Source organism: Aplidium turbinatum, chromosome 2 (assembly GCF_918807975.1).
Source record: "Aplidium turbinatum chromosome 2, kaAplTurb1.1, whole genome shotgun sequence".
Taxonomy (NCBI): domain Eukaryota; kingdom Metazoa; phylum Chordata; class Ascidiacea; order Aplousobranchia; family Polyclinidae; genus Aplidium; species Aplidium turbinatum.
The window spans coordinates 44,955,434-44,976,481 of NC_137473.1; the positions used below are offsets into that span (position 1 = coordinate 44,955,434).

At 37.0% G+C, this 21,048-nt stretch overlaps 1 protein-coding gene across 1 annotated transcript in view; it reads left to right on the top strand.

Moving 5' to 3' along the window:
- The window catches only part of LOC145765628 (rab GTPase-activating protein 1-like), a 46,960-nt gene that overhangs the window by 11,012 nt on the left and 14,900 nt on the right, over window positions 1–21,048 (top strand). The window contains exons 3-9 of the mRNA XM_082577460.1: window positions 5,485–5,559; window positions 13,672–13,954; window positions 15,717–15,891; window positions 16,368–16,471; window positions 18,095–18,226; window positions 18,876–19,013; window positions 19,310–19,488. Coding sequence (XP_082433586.1) covers window positions 5,485–5,559; window positions 13,672–13,954; window positions 15,717–15,891; window positions 16,368–16,471; window positions 18,095–18,226; window positions 18,876–19,013; window positions 19,310–19,488 — 1,086 coding nt within the window. The remainder of the gene's footprint in view (window positions 1–5,484; window positions 5,560–13,671; window positions 13,955–15,716; window positions 15,892–16,367; window positions 16,472–18,094; window positions 18,227–18,875; window positions 19,014–19,309; window positions 19,489–21,048) is intronic.

Consider the following 21,048-nt stretch of genomic DNA (forward strand, 5'->3'; position numbering starts at 1 on the left):
TGTTTAGAGCCCCAAATGACCGCGTGGGCATTTTATGGTCATGCTGAAATTTATACCAGACAAACACATACATTTATTCTTTCATTTCATGAAATAAAATCTTTGAGTATCAAACTCCTTCACTATAAATTTTATGTCTTTAAAATGTAATATTTTGGTCATTTTTGGCAAATAATCTCAAGTCCTTAATGTAGGTCAGAGAAAATTCAACAATGATTTGTCATGAAAACGGTGAAAATAAGTAGGTACTATGCTTAGTGATCATAAACATCGGAATGCTGACATTGTTGACCATTAATTTATGTTCAAAATGATGCTTTCACCTCTTCTCACCCATGAAAAAGTACCCACCTGCAATCAATAAGCTATCATGTAGAGATAAAATTGTAGGATAATGATCCGTTTTCAAAAAATAAATTGTTTTCAGTTTGCACTATAATTCTGCATTATGTAAAATGCTTAGCTCAAATCAATATTCCAATTGTGCAGTTGTTGGTACACCACTCTCACCAAGCAGTGAACAATGCTTAGGGTGCTGTAGATGGGTCCATTTAGGAGTATTTTTTTTAGGTAGATTTCCAATTTGGCAAAATTTTCTATTCACCTGATTTTGTATTGTTTTTAAGATATTTGTGATTTTTGGTTTGTCATACTTGATCCAATGTTACAGGCTACAACACAGTGACTCATGCCCAGGAAAGGAAGGACTGCAAGCTTACTTAAACGATATATTTGAAAAAAATGACTTTGATGTTGATGATACCATTTCTTACAAACAATGGGTGCACACTAGGGTGTACGGTTTCTAAACTTTTTTTCAAATTTTCCAACAAAACCAATTTTTTTTGTCGGGAAATAAGCTGAAAACTCATTATCTCAAATATTTTTTTCCTACTTCAACAATTCAAGGTCCCAACTCAAGAAAGAAATTTGGTGTAAAATCATGGTACCGGCGATGGGAATTTCAACCACTAAAAAGGACTTTGAAGCTTTTTGCAGTTAGTATGAGTAACATTAAGAGTTAGATATAAAAAAGTGTGCCACAGTGGTCACTAGCCTGGGGTTCAAAGAGCTACGGGGCTGGAAGGGCCCCAAACAGTGGCTGCAAGGGCCCTAAAAGTGTCCAAGTCAGCTTTATGAAACGACAGGGGTCAACTTGCACTATAATTGCAAGTTCAATTATTAATCTCATTACCAAGCCAAAGATGCTTTAGCCTTGGTTCAATGTTATACATATTGAACTGTTTGGTTTACAGATTGTCGCTGACAGGGTCCAGCACTGTTCGCTGGTAGGTAGTCAACTCAAACGGGTCACTCAAAATTGACAAACATGAAGTGCTATTGCCAGGATGTGCAGCTTCCCATCCCAGCCGTTTTGTGACTTAGACTGAGTTACTCGGTAGTCTCTGAAACTAAGAGTTTTATAAATTAATTATTAAAAAAAAACAGCTATTGTACTTACAGCATATCATTATACTTTCCTTATTCAATTCATTCACAGAATATTTTATGGTAGTTTTGTAACTCTGTAAAATGGCTACTTCAGCTACTAGCAGCCGAATGTCCATAAAATAACTACCAACCCATCAAATAAAGAAACAACCCAAAGTTGTTGAGAAGTAAAAAGAAACTTGCCTCTTTTTATGACATTGCCATGCAATGTTCACCATGTTTATCACTTGCTACCCCAAACATCTGGCATTCATTAATAAACAACCAGATATCAAATGAAAGAGAAATTGGTTTTGTGAAAAAAGGCATTACTGAAGGAAAAGTAAAGGATAGTAATGATATGCAGGCACAGGAAAAAATTAATGAGGTTGATGACAGAATATGAGGTTATCTTATTTCGATGGTGCACTGATTACTTGCAGCATTTAATGTTGCCAGGGCTGTGGAGCCACTGTAAGAGAGCATTGGCTTCGGCTCCAGCGCCATCAAGCATTTATCAAATAGCTCTTGCTTTAGCTTCTGAGCCATCAAGCATTCATGCAATGGCTCGGGAGCTGCAAATTTTTAAAAAATTGCTTCAGCGCCGGCTCCATTAAGTATGTTTATTGTTCATGGCATTTACCACAGTAGGACACAACGGTTTAGTAATTTGCGTTGTAGTATTATATATATAATTCTGTTTAAAGGGGCAATCACACTAAAGTAGTAATTTTGCAGCTTCATGTCATCAGTTTATCAGTACTACTACTTGATTTTAAGCTAATCAAGATTAGGCTACCCAACCCTGAAGCTGGAGAAGGTAAAATTTTTGTAGCTCCGGCTCCACAGACATTTAAAAAAAGGCTCCAGCTCCAGAAAAAATGCTTGGCTCCACAGCCCTGAATGTTGCTGCAATAAATTTCAATCTTGTTGTTCGTTTTTGATGTGATTATGTGCTTTTTGTGTTATGGTAATGTTTAAAATGTTTGTTTTTTGCCTGATATTTCAAAATTTTGGTGTAGACAAGCATCAAAGGAGTACATTGGACATTGTAGTAGTGTTGATGGTTTCATACAGTGTGTACCAAAAATGTATCTACTTTTTTTGTGTGCTCAGTACTCAACTTACATGTTCTCGTAATAATAAAAATGGACAGAAGTTATTGTTGCACTTGCTAACATATTGGGCTTGGTGCCTTTGAAGCAGAAGCAAAAAAATATATCAGTTAATGAAAATCAAGAGATACGTTTATTTTTTTGTTACACACTGTAGATAAGGTTTGTTTAAATGTAGAAAAGTGGCAGTTGGGACCTCGAAACCATGGAGTTGAGAAAAAATATTTCACATGTGGTCATAACTACTTATTTCCCGACAAAAAACAATGGTTTCACTATAGGTTGTAAAAAACCGTACACCCTAGTGCACACTGACAGGACAACACTTGTGTCAATGCAAAATTCAGTCCAGGAATTTATAGAAATAGTGTGTTCATTATTTGATCATTTGCGACAACATCATTTCATTATGAAAGCACAGGCGTCTTTTCTAAGATCACTGAAGGAAGAAGTTGCACCTGCTACGCCAATTGTTCTCTTGGACTTTTCAGAGAATTATAGTTTTATTGTCCAAGATGCTGTGCAAGGTCATCACTGGGATAACAGCCAAGCAACCCTTCATTTGTGGTAGCCAAGCCAAGCAACCCTTCATTTGTGGTAGAAAGATGCACAGAAACTAAAGTGCCTCAGCCTGTCCGTAATTTCAGATTGCCGCATGACACAACTGCAGTTTATTGTTTTCTATCACGCTTGTTACCTCATCTAAAACAGATTATCCCGAATCTGCACAAAGTAATCTATTTTAGCGATGGTGCAGCTTCACAATATAAAAATTATAAGAACTTCACCAACCTGTGCTATCACCAACATGACTTTGGTATTTCTGCCGAATAGCACTTTTTTGCCACTTTGCATGGGAAAGGCCCATGTGACGGAATTGGAGGCACTTTCAAGCATCTTACAGCACGTGCATTCGTGCAAGTCTTCAGGCCCCCAATGCAAACCATATTTTGACACCATTGCAGATGTTTGAATGGGCAACAATAAACATCAAAAACATTCAGTTCTTCTTCACTAGTACAGACAATGTTTAAAAAAATGAAGAAGAGTATGAATTGGAGACGTTATGCCTCGACAAAAACTATTAGGAGAACACGTTCACACCATTGCTTTATTCCAATTTCCATCAATATAGTACGAATGAAAAGAATGTCACAAGATTCAATATTCACTGACATCAGTGCAGAACAACTCTGTTATGCAAAACATTTGGATGAAGAGCGCTTGCTTTCAGATCAATCGAAAATTTCAACTCTGTTCCAACCAGGAATATACATTGCCTGTATGTATGATGATGATGATTGGTTCATTGGAAATATTATTAAAGGTTCAGATAAACATGGTGATGTTTTCGTAAAATTCATGAAGCGTCTAAACAACATTTTGATGTGGCTGCCAGACCAAAGACAAATGCCTTGTTGGGTGCCATGCCAACATATAATTTGTTGTGTTGGTTGGTGTACCAGAAACCTACCTACGGACACAGTGCTCGAAAATACAAACTTAACCAAAAAGATTATGAAAATGTTCTGACACTATTTCCACAGTTTCTTAGACAATAGATGATATTCAAACTCAACTGAGCTGATTTGAGCTATGCATTTTACACAATGCAGAATTATAGTGCAAACTGAAAACAATTTAATTTTTGAACACGACTTGATCATTTTCCTACAATTTTATCTTCACATCATAGCTTATTGATTGCAGGTGGGTACTTTTTCATGGGTGAGAAGAGGTGAAAGCATCATTTTGAACATAAATTAATGGTCAACAATGTCAGCATTCCAATGTTTATGATCACTAAGCATAGTACCTACTTATTTTCACCGTTTTCATGACAAATCATTGTTGAATTTTCTCTGACCTACATTAAGGACTTGAGATTATTTGCCAAAAATGACCAAAATGTTACATTTTAAAAACATAAAATTTATAGTGAAGGAGTTTGATACTCAAAGATTTTATTTCATGAAATGAAAGAATAAATGTATGTGTTTGTCTGGTATAAATTTCAGCATGACCATAAAATCCCAAATTCAAGTTGGCAGAAGAAAAGTTTCCAAATATTACAAATAATTAGGTTTTAGAGAAATATTTTGATTGGTTTGGGTGGTAGAAGCATTTGAAAATTGAAAAAATCACTTATGCGGGGCAAAAAACAGGATTTTGATGACCCACCTAACACTTATGCATCAAGAGATGTTGTTTGTTACTATTGAATTGTGTAGTATAGTTTATGATGAACTAGCACAGCAATTTTTAGTCTTCTACCACAATTACAATAAAAGTTATGGGGCTCTGAAAATGGCTGAAATTGCTATTCGCTACCCCTCCAAGTCAAAAACTAGGGTAGCGCCCGAAATTCAAATGGCCGCCATGGGAAAACCGTTTGAATTTGGAATTTGGAAAACCGTTTGAGATATTGATCTAAAACTTAGGATTCTTTTGTTTGGTAGCCTAAGGCATAGTATGACAACTTTTCAGCAAAATCTGAGAGGTACCATATACAAGATATCTTCATATTGGCTGTTTTGATATGAAATGACCCAGTAGGCTATATATCAGTAGTTAGCACACCACAAAACCCAATTAATTCGCTCTGCTTGGCATTGAGCACTTTTTGTAGTATTAATAAAATTTCTTGTTTTATATTCACTTTTCATAATTAATCGTTTTTGTTGGGGGGGGGGGGGTAAAATTTTGCCAGTTCATAAAGGGGGCGTTGGGCCAAAAAAGGTTGAGAAACACTGGTTTAGAAGGTGGACTAAATTCAACTAGGCATGGCTAGAATGTACAAGATAATTCTTGTTGTGTAATATCGACATTATACAGTTATTATTGAAGCAGTTTTGACGTGTTGATCATCTTTTTGCTGGTAGTGGAACCATATTATCTTTGGTCAAGCTTCAATCAATTTCTTACTTTTCTATCGCAGAGTCTTTAGTTCTGAAGAAAGATGTGCCAAATGAAATGAAGCCTCAGAATTTGAAGTCGCAACTTTGTCAACAAGGTGAAATTTTAAATATATAACTTTCTTCTGGCTAAAAGTGAAGGAGCTACTTTAGTAATGCAGTTTGCTAACGATAGTTACTTGCACCAAAATGTTTTTATACAGACTGATGTGAAACAATTTATTGTTTCTGCTTGCTGCATGTTGTAAAAAAGTTTCTCCCTGAGCATTTATGACTTCTCTAAATTTCAAAACTCGTCATTGTGATGACATAATTTAGGACAGGTTTCCAGACAGCATATCAGTGTTTTTTTACATTAATTCAACGTCTGCATAGTACTGTAACACCATGCTTTTTAACTGGGTTGCTGAATGCTGATGTAACAAACTTACTTTAACACCGGCATAGGCATTCAGGTTGTTTGGGCTACGGTACCTTTTTTTTTCCTTTCGGGCATTGGTATTACCATAGTTTGATTGTAGCTTTTAATTTAGGTCGCAGAAGAAGTTGTGCTAAAACGTCAAAGGCCTCAATTTTTATGACATCTACAGTAGGGTGGAGTGAAAAAATTTTTTTTTTCCAAATCAAAAAACATGGGGTCTGTATACAGGCCAAATGACCCAAAACGGCTTTTCAAAACATTTTTTGGGGGTAGCTGTCAATATTGGCAGCGCTACCACCACCTGGTGGCTATGAGCGAGCAAAAATTCTTAAATACTCCATAACTTTTGATACACACATGCTAGAAGGTTGGTTTTGGTGTCTATAGATGCAAAATACATATGTTTATATCTGCTCTAAGAGACATGTTTTCTTTAAAATGCTTCTAAATTAAGTTATTTGCAAAAAACTGATTTTTGCATTAAAATTTAACAAAAATAACATTTAATGTTATACTTTTTCCTTTGCAGAAATACAATTTATCATAAGTTACTTGTAACTTTGTTTAAAGCTATTTATTATTCATTATGATGAGAACAAGAAGTCAATTACAAGTTAAAAAAGTATTGCACAAAGACTATGTTTTCAGAAGTAAGAGTTTATTTCCTGATGGGAAGCTACCCACTGCAAAAGATGTTTTACAACGAGTACTACACGAAGATAATTGGACAAAAGAAAAAACAGCCAGTAAAATTGCACTAGAATTGGTTAATCATTGGATCTATTGCAATGTTTATACTCTACATCACACCACAGTTGCACACAAAATATTTGACCTTGTAAAACAGTTCTGTCGTCTAAACAGATACCCAAAAAAAAAAAGAGGAGCAAAATATGAGAAAGATATAGAAGACTTCATGGAAAAGGCAAACCAACTTTTCGATATCTTTTGTTATGATATTGTGCGACGTAAAGAACATGAAAAGCAACATCAACTGAGAATGTCAGACGATGACTATGCATTCTTCAATGACCAAAAAGGACCAAGGCTTGCCAAAACATCATCTTCTGTTGAAATATTAACACCGTCTGATGTTCTTTTTGCTAGAAAAGCACATGCTAGTATTGTATCTACTGGTACTTCAGTGTCAGATGATCAACCTTCTTTGTCATTGGAATCCCTTAGTGGTGAATCACAATCTGAAGATGATGGTGATGTTTCATCTTCTTCATCATTCATTGGTCCACAAGTTCCTGCTATTGGCTTTCAAAATAGGACATCCTATCACAATTTGGCTATGGCATGTGACAGGTACGGTGTGTCTGACAGAGTTGCCTCTGTAATAGCAACCGCCGCTCTGAAAGACCATGGTATTATAACAAATGAAGAAACCACGTTTGTTATAGACCGTTGCAAGTTGCGAAGAGAACGAGCTAAATACAGAGAAGAAATGCGTAAGAACGATGATGAGTTATATTCAAACGTCGATGGAATATACGTAGATGGAAGGAAAGATTCAACTCAAAGTGTTACCCAAATTAACGGCAAATATTATCGCAATTCTGTGCTTGAAGAGCATTATGTAATAGTAGGGGAACCTGGCGAGTTCTACTTGTCTCATGTAATTCCTGAAGATGGAAAGGGCATCAGTATTGCAAAAGTGCTTCATAACGAATTGGAAGGAACTGTTCTCTTGGATCATCTTTGTGTGATAGGTAGCGATGGTACAGCATCCATGACGGGAGCCCATCGAGGGGCAATTCACTGCTTGGAACAACTAATAGGTAGGCCTTTACAATGGGCTATTTGTTTGCTCCATTGCAATGAGCTTCCTTTGCGCCATGTTTTTATGGAAATTGATGGCTCAACCAAGGGGCCTGATTCCTTTTCTGGAAATATTGGGAAATGCTTATCTGGATCTGTTTCTGACTGGGATATAGTCCCATTTAAAGCAATCTCCAGTGTTAATTTTCCAGAATTACCAAATGCTATTGTGGATGATCTCAGTTCGGATCAGTATTATTCGTACAGAATATGTTGGGCGGTAATTCTTGGTGATGTGGATGCAGATCTTGCATTATTAGAAGTCGGTGGGCTGTGTCACTCAAGATGGCTAACTTTGGCATGTAGGATCTTAAGGTTTTATGTTTCTGTATCAACGCCATCTCCAAAGCTTGTCATTATTGTAGAATTTTGCATAAAGGTTTATTTCCCCTCTTGGTTTGAAATTAAACGCAAACATTCAATATCTGATGGTGCCAAAAATTTCTACAACATGATTAGAAGAGTAATGACCTTTCCAAACTCAAAAGTACAGAAGATTGCTCTGAAAACTCTGCAACGAAATGCTTTCTTCGCAAACCCTGAAAATATATTACTTGGCATGCTTGGAGATGAAGATGAGGATACCAGAAGAATAGCCGTCAATAAAATACATGCTTTGCGTGGTAATGCAACAACATCAGCTGTAATCTTTGATTCAGACAACTTTGATGGTGGGGCATTGGAGCAATCAGATAGTGAGGAGGATGAACAATCAGAGACGCCTGCTTCTACAGCCACTGTCAGGAAGTTCATTATTCCCAAGTTAAACTTTGGTGCAAAATGTTATTACAAACTAGTAAACATGAATGTGTTGGAGCTGACAGAACCACCCATTCTAAGAAGCTTATCAAATAGCGACATTGATGAAATTAGGAGAACACCCCTTCGTATGAATCATCCTTGCCATAACCAAGCCGTGGAAAGGCATATTAAAGTTGTTACCGAAGCAAGTGCATCTGTTTGTGGTTTTGCTCGACGTGATGGAATGATTCGTCAAAAACTGAAATCAAGAAAACTAATGAAAAGATATGACACGAAACAACAATTTTGCTGTTGACGAAAGTAATGAATATTTTGAATTTGATTATGAATGATAATACAAACATGAACAACACGATTGATGTAAATTAAATAATTGATAGTAAATTGCTTTTTGTAACTTGGTAAGCTAATGTTAAGAATATTGCTATCACAGTAAATTAGTAAACTATATTGTGACAATCTAAAATGTCATTGATTTAAATAATTTGAATTTGCCAAAATTTAAAACATCATTAATTGCCAATTGTGTTTATGATTAAATATAATGTGATACTGATTACAAAAAGAATGGTGAATTGAAAAAGTTGTAATTCATTATAATATATAAAATTCTACATGTAAATTACTTTTCCTACACATACAACATTATTATATACAGTACCAGCATACCAGGGCCTTACACTACAGTACATAGTAAATTCCACTTATAAATGATCAGTCAAATTCAGTCAAAATCATTTTTTGCTAATAACTCAATTTACAAGTGTTTTAGAGAAAACATGTCTCTTAGAGTAGATATAAACATGTGTATTACGCATCTATAGACACCAAAACCAACCTTCTAGCATGTGTGTATCAAAAGTTATGGAGTATTTAAGAATTTTTGCTTACTCGTGGCCACCAGGTGGTGGTAGCACTGCCAATATTGACAGCTACCCCCAAAAAATGTTTTGAAAAGTCGTTTTGGGTCATTTGGCCTGTATACAGACCCCATGTTTTTTGATTTGGAAAAAAAATTTTTTTTTACTCCACCCTAAATTCTACAGTAGGGTGCATCGTTTCCCCCTTTTTTTAAAAACTGGTTTCGTAACATTGAGAAGTGTGTTTCACTTCAGGAAAAAATCAGCCAAAAATTTTTCTTTTGTTTAGGGACCCCCCCTTCCACTGGCGCCTGGGCCTCCCAAATTACAGACAGAAAAATCGCCACAACTCCAAAACTAAAATACTTAGACATGAAGTGTTTGGTATTAAATTCATTGTAACTATATGATTTGATTCAAATTTGGTGAATAAAACATATTTTACAAAGAAACAATTTTGTTTGCTCTTCAGGAGACACTGTCCACTCGAATACATCAAAAAACAAATAGCTATGAAATGATAATGCACTGTTCATTTTATGCATGTTCAATCGCAAATATTATAATAATGTCACTGAATGAACTGAAAATATGAATAAGCCTATAAAGTGAATTCTGTTTCATTGCTAATAATAATAATAATATAATGTTGAATAAGCTTAAAGCTTTAAAAAAATACAGAATCATAACCCTTTATCTCGTGGAGTAACCTTGAAAACGGCTTTAAAAGGGGAGTCCAACTCGAACGTTTTCGTCTAGCTCTCTTAGGGAGTCGTCGCTAGAGTAGATTTTTCAGGCAAACGGGGTGGTATTTGCAGTAAAGCTGTTGTAAATAATTACATTTCAAGGGCATCTGGAAATTATGTGGCGATATAGTTACGCACAGAACTCCAATTCTGTCCCATTACTAATAAATTAGCTGCGTGTCAGTGCGGTGTGACGGAGCAAACAGCCAACCACATCATCTTTGGGTGTCCCATCTATTCCCCTCCCAATGGAATAACAGGCCTCCGCACACTTGACGACCCGACGAAAAGTTGGCTGAAGTCCTTCCATTCGGCTGACCACAAACTTTCTGCTTCATACGAACGACGACGATGACTAATAAATTAAAGGCCACTTTTGAAAGTGGAGTTGCAGGCTTGTTAAATGGATGTAACTGCAACAGTCTATGGTTTTTGCCGCAAATTTGGTCTCTTAGATCTGCTTTGTTCAACCACCTAAAGAATGCTTTCAAAGTTTTGGATATTTTGAGCTGATGATCAAAAATCTGTGGCCAGCTTGACACCACGCTCGGAGCAGTCATTTACAACTGTTAACATTTCTGCTTTTGATTTGGCAAGTTTATACTGACTATCTTCTTCCCACTCTCTAACATTTTTCTCAAAAAACGTTGGGCATACTTTTAACAGCTTAAAGAGATACCAGGAATCTTTACCAATCAAATCAATCAGTGAAGTGTTGGCATCAATTGTGTCTGGAAAGAATGGCTTTCCTTTACCTTTTCTTTTCAGGGGATCCTGAATTGCATCAGCTACTTGCATTTTTAACAAAGCAGCAGCAATTCCTCTTTTCATTTCATCTGGAACATGGTAATCAAACAGAGAAAGAGGAATCATTTCCTCTGTTAAGTACCAGAGGTGGAGATTCAGCTTCTTTAAAGCACTAGAAGCTACAATGGGATCAATCTTCTCAAACAAATGTAAAGTTTTTATTAACTTCAGGTCTGCCCATGGCGCAGAAACTCCTGAACTGCAACGAAACCACAATGGAACATACACATATAGGAGGAACATTGCAAACCTTTTCAACTTATTAGTTTCCTTTGGCTGCAGAATCAAGTGCTTCTTGAGATTAGCAGGATCCATCACTTCTTCAGCCCTTCCAGATAATAGTGATAACTTTATGGCATAAATAACTTTAGCCATCCACCGAGCTTTGTGAATAGCTCCTGGTTGTTTAAATCTAAATGGCTTATTGCATGGCAATGGGTAGTTGAAACTAAATAGACACAGCTCCAATATTTCTCTGTAATCTTCTCGAGGTAAATATCTTTCATCATTTTTTGTAAGCAATTGGGTTGCAAGAGCTACATCTTCTTTCAAGGTTTCAAGGAAATTCATTTCACTGATTGACAAGCACTTGTATGTATCTAAATAAGGTGGGAAAGAGATGAGGTCGTGAGAAACACTGTTGAAGTGAGTACGAAAGTGAACAAACATAGTGATTTCAGGCGATCGAGATGTTTCAATACTCAGTGCTTCAAACACATTACCTACAACTAGTTCTCCAACATGTATTCTGCATGCACACCATAGCAATGACTTCTTCAATTTCTGTTGTAATTCAACACAACCTCCAGACCAAAGGCCAGTGTTTGTTGATGTAGTGTCAAATACCATGCTGATAGCACCATCAACAGAACAGTTCCACGCATCCAATAATTCAGTAGTGAAATCAGCTATGATGCTCCCAATTGATTGCTCTATTTTAGGATTGAAAAAGGGCACAGCAAGGAGTTTGGTTGTGCAACCTTCTGATACTAAAACTGACATAATTTCAATCTTTTTGTATTTATCTTGCATTTCAGAAACTAATTTGGAATCCCAATGTATGTTGTATATTTCAGGTGGTGTCCAGTTATCTTTGATAACTTTAGTCACACTGTAGTTTCCTTTTCTTTTTTATCTGTCGCATGAAGAACATGAGAGAGAAAATTTTTTCAGTACTTCAGAAGCTGTAGGTGTGTCATCATACCGATTCAGTGATGAAGCTTTGCAAAAGGGAAGATGCGGATGCAGGAGAAATTCCACACCTTGTCATAACTTCTACTACCGAGTTTTTGGATAAGATATCATGAGGAACTTGCAGTAGTGCACCGGTTTTTACATTTCTCCTGTGAATATTGGGTGTCGTACTGCAGCCAGCCTGGTCAGTCTCGGACATCTCACTTTCTGATGTAGACAACAAGTCAGAAAATTGTTGTGAGCTTGCTGTTTCAAATTGTATGTACTTTTCTGTGTCTGCATGATTTCGTCTTCAGTTTTGCTTTGCCATTGTTGTTTGCTTTTAATTTTGACCAGAGTTTTTCTGTCCTGCGTCCCAAGTGTTGCATTTCTACTTTCCATCATCGAAATTAAAAAATCACGATCCTCTTCAAATCGAAATGGCTTCGAAAGGGCAGTTGCTACTGTTATCATGAAAGTTTTCTCTAAAAACAGTTTGTGTTCTTTCAGATGATTTTTGAATTTCTGTGTTTTTCGAAGGTTTGATTTAGTGGATCCATAACTCTTTATGGATCCATAACTTTTTTATGGATCCATAACTCTTTATCTCATAGAGTAGCCTTGAATAAGGCTTCAAAAGGGGAGTCCAACTTGAACGTTTCAACAAACGTAGCAAAAAATTTTTGTTTCTTTGTAAAATATGTTTTATTTGCCAAATTTAAATCAAATCATATAGTTACAATGAATTTAATACTAAACACTTTATGTCTAAGTATTTTAGTTTTGGAGTTATGGCGATTTTTCTGTCTGCAATTTGGGGGGCCCAGGCGGCAGTGGAAGGGGGGGTCCCTGAACAAAAAAAAATTTTTTGGTTGAATTTTTCCTGAAGTGGAACACACTTTTCAATGTTACCGTACGAAACCAATTTCAAAAAAAGGGGGGAGATGATGCACCCTAATCTACAGTCTACACTTTCAGGGGTTAATTCAAAAGCTTAATTTCAGATAGTGTTTTTTTCCATGGAATGGGAACTAATAAATCCCAATGATTACCAAGACAGTTTTAACCTATCATTCCTTGCATTTAACAGTGCACTGCTTAGTGCTTATGTTTGTTGGTTTTAAAATGCTGTAAAGCTATGCTATGCCACATGCCAGTGTAAGCAAGGGTGCCCAACGTGCTGTCTTCTGGAAAAAATCATGTCACTTCTGCTCTGTTTGGGCTCACAGTTTACTTATAATTATGACAAAAACCAGGCTGAGTAGAACTTTTGTGCACAGATCACTTAGACTTTCTGACTTTTAATAGCCCTATTAGCTCAATGTAACTGACTTCGAAAAGTTGTAGCCAAAGATATAAAGCTTCTTTTTTACCTACAAGGTCTTTAAAGTTCTACAAAAAAAAAGTGAAAAATCACATTGTGTCTTTGGTGTCCATTGTCGCTTTGGGAAAAGTTTCACAGCAAATACCCTGAGTCAAAGCGTAGTTTTTTGTGTGTGGCGTAAGAAGTAACCACCACGTAGTCGTAATTGCACCAGCGTCCAACGCCAGCCAGCACTGTTGGGATTTATTAGGCTTGTTAGTTAAAGTAAACTCTATTTATCATACATGATGCAGATCACCCTCTAGTTGAAGCTGATGCCAGCGCAAATGTGCAAGATGACGAAAATTGCATTCTTTTCAATGGAGTGTATTATCTCGGTTGTGCTTCGGTTAATGCTCCACGCAGTGAAATGGAAGCAGTGAAGACCATTTCCATTTTAAGACTGCAGCAACAGCCCACTCCAAACCTTCATGAATCAGCCGGTCATTCTACTATTTCTCACCCCCTTGAAGAGAAACAACATCACCAGATTGAAGTTGTTTTGAGTGTCCCAAGCACAGCTGATGGTTCAGTAAGGTGAGTGAAGTTGAAATAATCAATAAGCCCAGCATATGAATTGTGTGCTTTGCTGAGACCTAGACAGCAAAACCTGTCATTTTTACTTTGACTTCTCTATTCATGCATAAGCATTCTTCAAGGATTTTGTATATTGTACACTCTGATGATTTGCAATAATTTTCATTGATAACAGTTTACGAATTGTCAGTTTTGCACTAATCCAAAGGTACACACTCAGATAGCAAATCAGTCAACTTATACATTAATTCAACGTCTGCAGACGTTGAATCAATGTAAAAAACGACCGATTTGCTGTCTGGGCAGCTTTGGTTGGAAATATGTTGAAAACTTCATTTTTTTTTATTGAATTAAACTTCCAAATTTATCAACTGAAACTCAAGTAGTCTTTGTAGTGTACCAACTACTGTTGTAAACGCTATAGAAGTTCAACATTTGAACTAATCATACCATTCTCAAATTGAAGATTCGAGAATATGATGACGTCATTTTGTTGAATCTTTGGTAACTTAAAGCATTTGTTACAATTGATAATTCTCAGGATGTTTTTGATTCAACATGATTGTGAACACAACACCATATGACTTCAAATTTTCGTTATGAAAGAATGTCACCAACCAGGTGGTCTGCTTTTGGTTTAGTAATCGAATAAGTGAACTTGTAGTATAAATATATGTATGTATTGATTTTGTCTATTTACAGAAATTGATTGGTTTTGAGGAACGTACAGAACGAACAGTGTCATGGCTGTTTGATGATGTAGCATTTTTCACGTTTTGCATATATTTTTGTCAACAGTCTGACTGAGTTTTACCCAAAAAAAAAAGGATCTTACCGTCACTGCTTGGTGATATTGCAACACCTTATGTTGTCTAAGGGAGCAGTGGAAGGCGAGAAAACGTAATTTTTAGAAGATTTCAATCAGATTTCAGTTTGACTTGAAAATCCTAAAAATTACATTTTCTCTAACTTTCACTGCCTGGAAAGGTGAAAACTCATCACGTCACTTGTGGGACCGGGAAGGCAGTGGGAGACCAGAAATGGTGATTTTTAAAAGTTTTTTTTCAGACTGCTAGCAACAAACGGTAGATGTGCCAAATCAGGCGATGACTTCAAATAGCTGCGGTAGTATCAATAATCACCGTGAAATTAATAGATGTACAATTGTACATTAAACATAAATTATTGTTGTCAGTAGTCACCTTTCACATAGCGCCATGAGTGGTGCATGTGACATGGTGCATTTCACATGCCTAAAAACTTTGTGGCTTGATTGTATGATTGGCTTCCAAGCAGGAAATGACTGCATGATAATGTTATGCCTGTAATATACAGTGAGTAGGCTAGATAGTTATCAGAGCAGCTTGTTTATACATTGGCGGCAATGTTGAAAGAGTTTCTTAAGTAGCTAGATTGCGTTTTGATGAGACCGAGCAGCTTTCTCTTTTCTGTAAATTAGTGAAGTTCAAGAAACAGATCTTTCTCAAGTGCAAAAGGATATTTTATATAGAATGAGTTATTATTTTAATGGTTTAAAGATGTGCTACGGTAGCTGGTTAGTGGTTATTGCTAATGCTAACCACCCAGCAATCAGCATATTATCTTGTATTGTGATCTTATCTTGAAATGCCAGCTGACTATTTAGTCCGCATTAAGCCAGGTGGTTCAATCACCATTCAAGTGACATTGCAAAGCCTTGTTTAGAATGAAGAGAAAATGTGTTGTTGCTGCAGAAATTTACCGATGCTTGTTTTCATTGTAGATTGCTGGAGCCAGGGGATTCAAGTGTGATAGCTTCATTTCGACTCTACACGATTTTGTTTTGTGTCCGTGGTGCTGATGGCTCCATAGAAAGAGATTGCTTCGCGTTCACCGAATCTCACCAGTCGTCTGGAATCTTTCAGTGTCACGTTTTCAGATGTGACGTACCTGAAGCTGTAAGATAATTTCTGCTCAATGAATTTTGGTTGAATTCCCCTGCAAATATGGTGTTAAGATAATACTGTTTACGAAAATTAACGGTACAGCAAACGTAGAGACAAAATCTTGTACTTTTTTTGTGTTTATCTTGAACTGAAATAGTGATCCAGTGTGATTGCGGTTTTGTGATGAGCCTACTCAACCATCATAACATATTACAGACCGCGAGTATTACGGAAATCTATGTCGGAAATGGCCTGTCAAAATGTTGCATGTACTCGTTTAGCACTGCTCAGTGCTCAACAACAAGTGGTAATGCCTAAAAACAGAGTTGAACAAGACCACAGCTGGATCTGCATGTTCATTTGTTACTTTACATAATTGCATTATTATGGCATTTATATCGCAGGTGCATTTTAGCTTACAATTCTTTATGCTCTTTCGAAAAGTTGTGTTTATGAAGCGTTGTTTGAACTGCACCACTTGCTTTCAGGTTCGAAAAGTTTTGTACAGTTTTGAGCTGGCTTTTAGAAGCATTCCGAAAAGTGTGCATGAAAATAAGGAAGCGCTCACCCCTGGACTACAGCTTTTGAGACGGTTAGAGATTATTATTGCTGTTGTAACCCTCGCTTGATTGATTGATCCGACACTTTTAAACAAACTAGTATATACGTACTTTTGCCCAGTTAACTAGGGTTGTTTTTTGTTAGTTTATATGGTAGCGTAGGAGTGCGTTCGTTTTTATTCACCACTGTTGCTCTATGGCTATGCGTTGACAATTAACACAACAATCTAGTCCTAACTTTTTTGGTATCACAGATGTGGTCACTTTTAGAGCATTTCGAATTCTGCCGACCCCTAAAATTTTAAGAGAGGCCTTGAGTGACAATTTTGTAAATTTATGCGTAAATAAATGAAAGTTAGTGTTTAAAATGTTAATATATTTTCCCAAAAATCAGTGTATTTACCAACGTCTTAAAACTTTGAAGTCTGTAGAGCCCACGTTTGGAGTCACTCATTTATTCTTTGAACTTTATATATGATACGGTAATCTTTTTTGTGTGCATGCTCTATTGTTAAATATTTACAAGAGATCAAAAATGGTTGACTAGTTTGATTGTTTACGACATAAGAGTAAACATGCCATTCGCTCACGATATCGAAAAGCAGCGACATAACAAGACTGAGAAATTCACAAGTGCAGATACAAACGACCTGTTTTAGCCTGATGCTGCGAGTTTGCTATTGTAGTGGCGGTTTGTCGCTGTAGCTTTCGGAATACAGTTCCCTCGTCATGTGCAATAAAGACCATGCGCCCATATGCATGTCGTGTTGTGTATCTACACTTGTGAAATCAACAACGATCATGCTGCTAAAAACGAAACTCAATCTATAGTATTCTGCAGTATTTGGAAAAGTTGCGTTGTCAGCTTTTTGTTTGTTTTTGTGAAGTTGTCACCCAAGCTAAAACGCAAACAATTCAAACTAACGGGCCGTTATCTGCTAAACATGTTAGATATGATACGTCCATGGACTTCTAAATAGTAGCATCTGGACTGGAAACTCAGTGGGCAACAGGAGGCCAAACAGTTGGTCCAACAGTTGGCCAACAGTGGGCCAACAGCCAAGTAACTAACCCTGTTGGCCCACTGTTGGCCAACTGTTGTACCAACTGTTTAGCCTCCTGTTGCCCACTGAGTTTCCAGTCCAGATGCTACTATTTAGAAGTCCATGATACGTCCATAGCACATAACAAAACGTCTCATGATCATTCGATTATCGGTTAATTATAATGTCGCTATCCAAAATTTTTCTCATTTGAAAAAATAGTTTGGCCTACACATCCAAACCTGAACAAAATGATCCAAACGAGTAACAAAAGACGTCATGGTCATCCTGCTGCATCTCCGGCTTCACCCATTGGGCTTTGCCACGTTTTGTCATTGGAGCTTTAATCGTGAGATGAGAGTGTGAGAACAGAGTCATCCTTCCTCACTTCAAAAAATGCAGTGCAAGTCAAGGACAATTCTTTGGAAGCAGAATAACCTTATTCAGATTCGTTGGCCATTTTCAATCACGAACGAAATCATGTTGTGACGAGCTGAGCGTGTAGCGATTGCTATGAGCATCGTTGTGTTACTCGTGTTTGCTCAACATTACATTTAACAAGGTTGCTCAAGCGTTGTTTCGTGTTTCATGGAGGTTATAACTTCACTGCAGATCGCAAGCCCAAGAAGGTGCGTCTGCGATGACGTCACAAACCACTGTTTCACCACCTGGTGGCGCTGAAAGGGAATTACTGCCAGAAATTGACGAATCAATGTATGGATTTTCTGTATCTTTGGAAATCAAGTGAGTTGACAAATTGTGAACATTTTCAATCAGTAAAAAAACGTTTGATGAATTTTGGAACTTACAGCAATTAAAAAATGTGTTAAATTTTAAATAGCTTGTTTTTATTAATGTATAATATCTTAATTTAATTACAAGCTGCTCTATAGCTGTCTGTAGGGTAAGTGTAAACTTCTTTTTTGATAACCTTTAGCTCTGCCTGTTTCGCTTTTTCATTCAATTTATTACGGTTGGTCTATTAGCTCAAAAATGGAAACTTTTTTAACTAAAAAGATACGGAGTAAAATGGCATGGACAATGGACATGTACTAAGAAGGGAGGAAGGGAGGTTTCTTCGAAAGGCATTGACTCTGAAGGTGGATAGGAAAAGGAAATAGGGCGTCTAAAAAGAACATGGAAAGAACAGGTGAAGAATGAGGCGGACAAAGTCGGACTAAAGGAAAACGTTGCGATGGACAGAACGAGATGGAGAATAGAAGTGAATTCAATCTGTGCAAAGAAAGAATCGGCCACCCCAATAGTGGGGACAAAACCGTATTTGGATGATGATGATCTTTTTAGTATAGTCGGATGCTTGAGTATTATCAACCACCGTTGTTGGACAGTACCTGGTGTGTTTTTTGAATTTTTTTTGCAACTTGTTTTGCAGGGAGGATGACCTAAAAGGTGGATTTGCTGCTGTCCCTTGGGATAAAACATCATCTTGTTTCAAATTCCGGCACAACCTTGAGAAACAGGTTGTGGTAACAGTCACACAAATAAGCAATGTGGAACTCACTATAGAGAGGTAGGTGCATTGAGTTGTAAATTTAAATTTGCTTTTTTGCAAATGGACACAGTAATTTAAAAGTTCTGGGAAAGTTGCTCCAACAGTTTTTTAAAGCGAGTTTTTGTAGTATAATTTGTTTGAATAAAGTCAGCCTCTTCATCCTCAAGTTCCTCTGCATAAAGTATGGAAAATTCTTTTGTCCAATATTTCACAAGGGATAGTAAAAACTTACTGACATGAAGCTATGCCTTTAACGCCTTTCCCAAAAAATATAATTATATAAAAAGCACGACATTTTTGGATTAATCTTTCAGATGCTTTGGGTTGCTCCTCACTCCTGGGAGGAATGTGAAAAATAGTGACATGCATCTTTTGGACATGGAAAGAGCCACAGTTGATGAGGATGCAGTTGCCGGGGCGATGCATTCTGTCACTGGAACATGGGACCCATCACACCCTCACTTTGCTCTTCTCAATGCGGAAACTCAAAAAGGTTTGTCTTTTAAACTATTATACCAATAGAAAATTTATACTGATAGAAAAGTAATGGTTTTCAGTTTATTTTAATATAATTTTATATGAGTATGGCAACATATGCCTTATATACCATATACCAGTGGTTCTCAACGGGGGCGTTTTGATTTGCAGAGGGGCGGTATGATTACCTCGGCTTAAGGGGGGGGGGGGCATTCTGGTTTAACCCATCTACCGCCCAGCGTAACGATTTCGTCACATGATTTTTGCTGGATAATCTACTCTAAATGCTCGTACAATAGCCAAACTATTTCTCTTGCACCATCGTCGTATTTGATTGACGGATGGTTTTGTTTACGAGCGCTATCTACTGTATTTAAAATTGAGTAATTTTTCAGTATATTGCAAAATCTGATGAGTTCCGTTATGGCGTAACCAGCACAGCAAGAAGAAAGGCATTCTCTCGTTTGACCACGTGCCGGTTGTGTTTGAAGACAAAGGCTAGTTGAGATTAGCAGCAAACGTTTGCAAATTGCAGTCGTTCAGACTCAGTAACACACAAGGATGCCAGAGCTTGGTTTTTCCACCTAGATCTGGGTTTTTTTAACCACATCTGGGTTTTGAGTTTTTTTTTTTTAAATTTAGGTAAATCTAGGTTTTTTTTGTTTTTAACTTTGTACAGGGCTTGCACGGTATTAAGGCACTGGGAACCTCGGTAAATGGTTGCATCAGCTACTGTAGTTAGTCAGTGAGGTACATTTGGTAGGCCTATACACTACAGTAGCCTAGTCTAGTGAGTTGTTGTGAGCAGGTTTTAATTGATACATATATTTGTCATCATTTATTACGCTTCTCAGGCGTATTGGTATTAGGCTGCGTAAGCTATAAGACTCAAATACGACTGTTAGTGTAGACCTAATGTTATAAACTTAACTGAACTCTTCTACAGTGTAGAATTTTGACGCGAATTCTACGTTAAAGAATATCTTTCTCACTGGCGCCAAACAGTGGATTGGATTATTATATGCGTCGCTCAGTTAATACGGTTATGCACCTACAACAGACAGAAAAACAAGCCAAGTAGATTGAATCTGAACGCGGTCTTGAGTTCTGTTAGTTTATTGTGGCAGATAGGTTGCAAGATTACAAGTCAGAAGATCACAAGTTGCAGGTCGAAGGTTCAGTCACAAGGTTGCAGGTCGCAAGGTCACGGGGTTGCAGGTCGCAAGGTCATTTAACAAACTTAGTGGGCAGATATAGGCTACTTCAATTCTAGATAGAGCTGGTGATTAGTTCAGACTCACCGAGACAGCAATCAGGGCTTGAAGTGATAATCCGTACAAACAATAATCCAAATAATAATAGTCGTAACAGTCATACAGCAATTGATTCTACTAGTGCATCTTATTCAAATAGAATACAAAATGTACAATTAGTAAATGGTCAAGAAATATTTCACATAAAGTTTCTCAATTTATGCTTAAGAGTTAAGATTTAAACATCTCGTTTTACCAAATGCAGCTAATACAAAACTCAACGGAATTTCTGGTCTATGCTCTCAAACGTTCGCTTTGCTAAG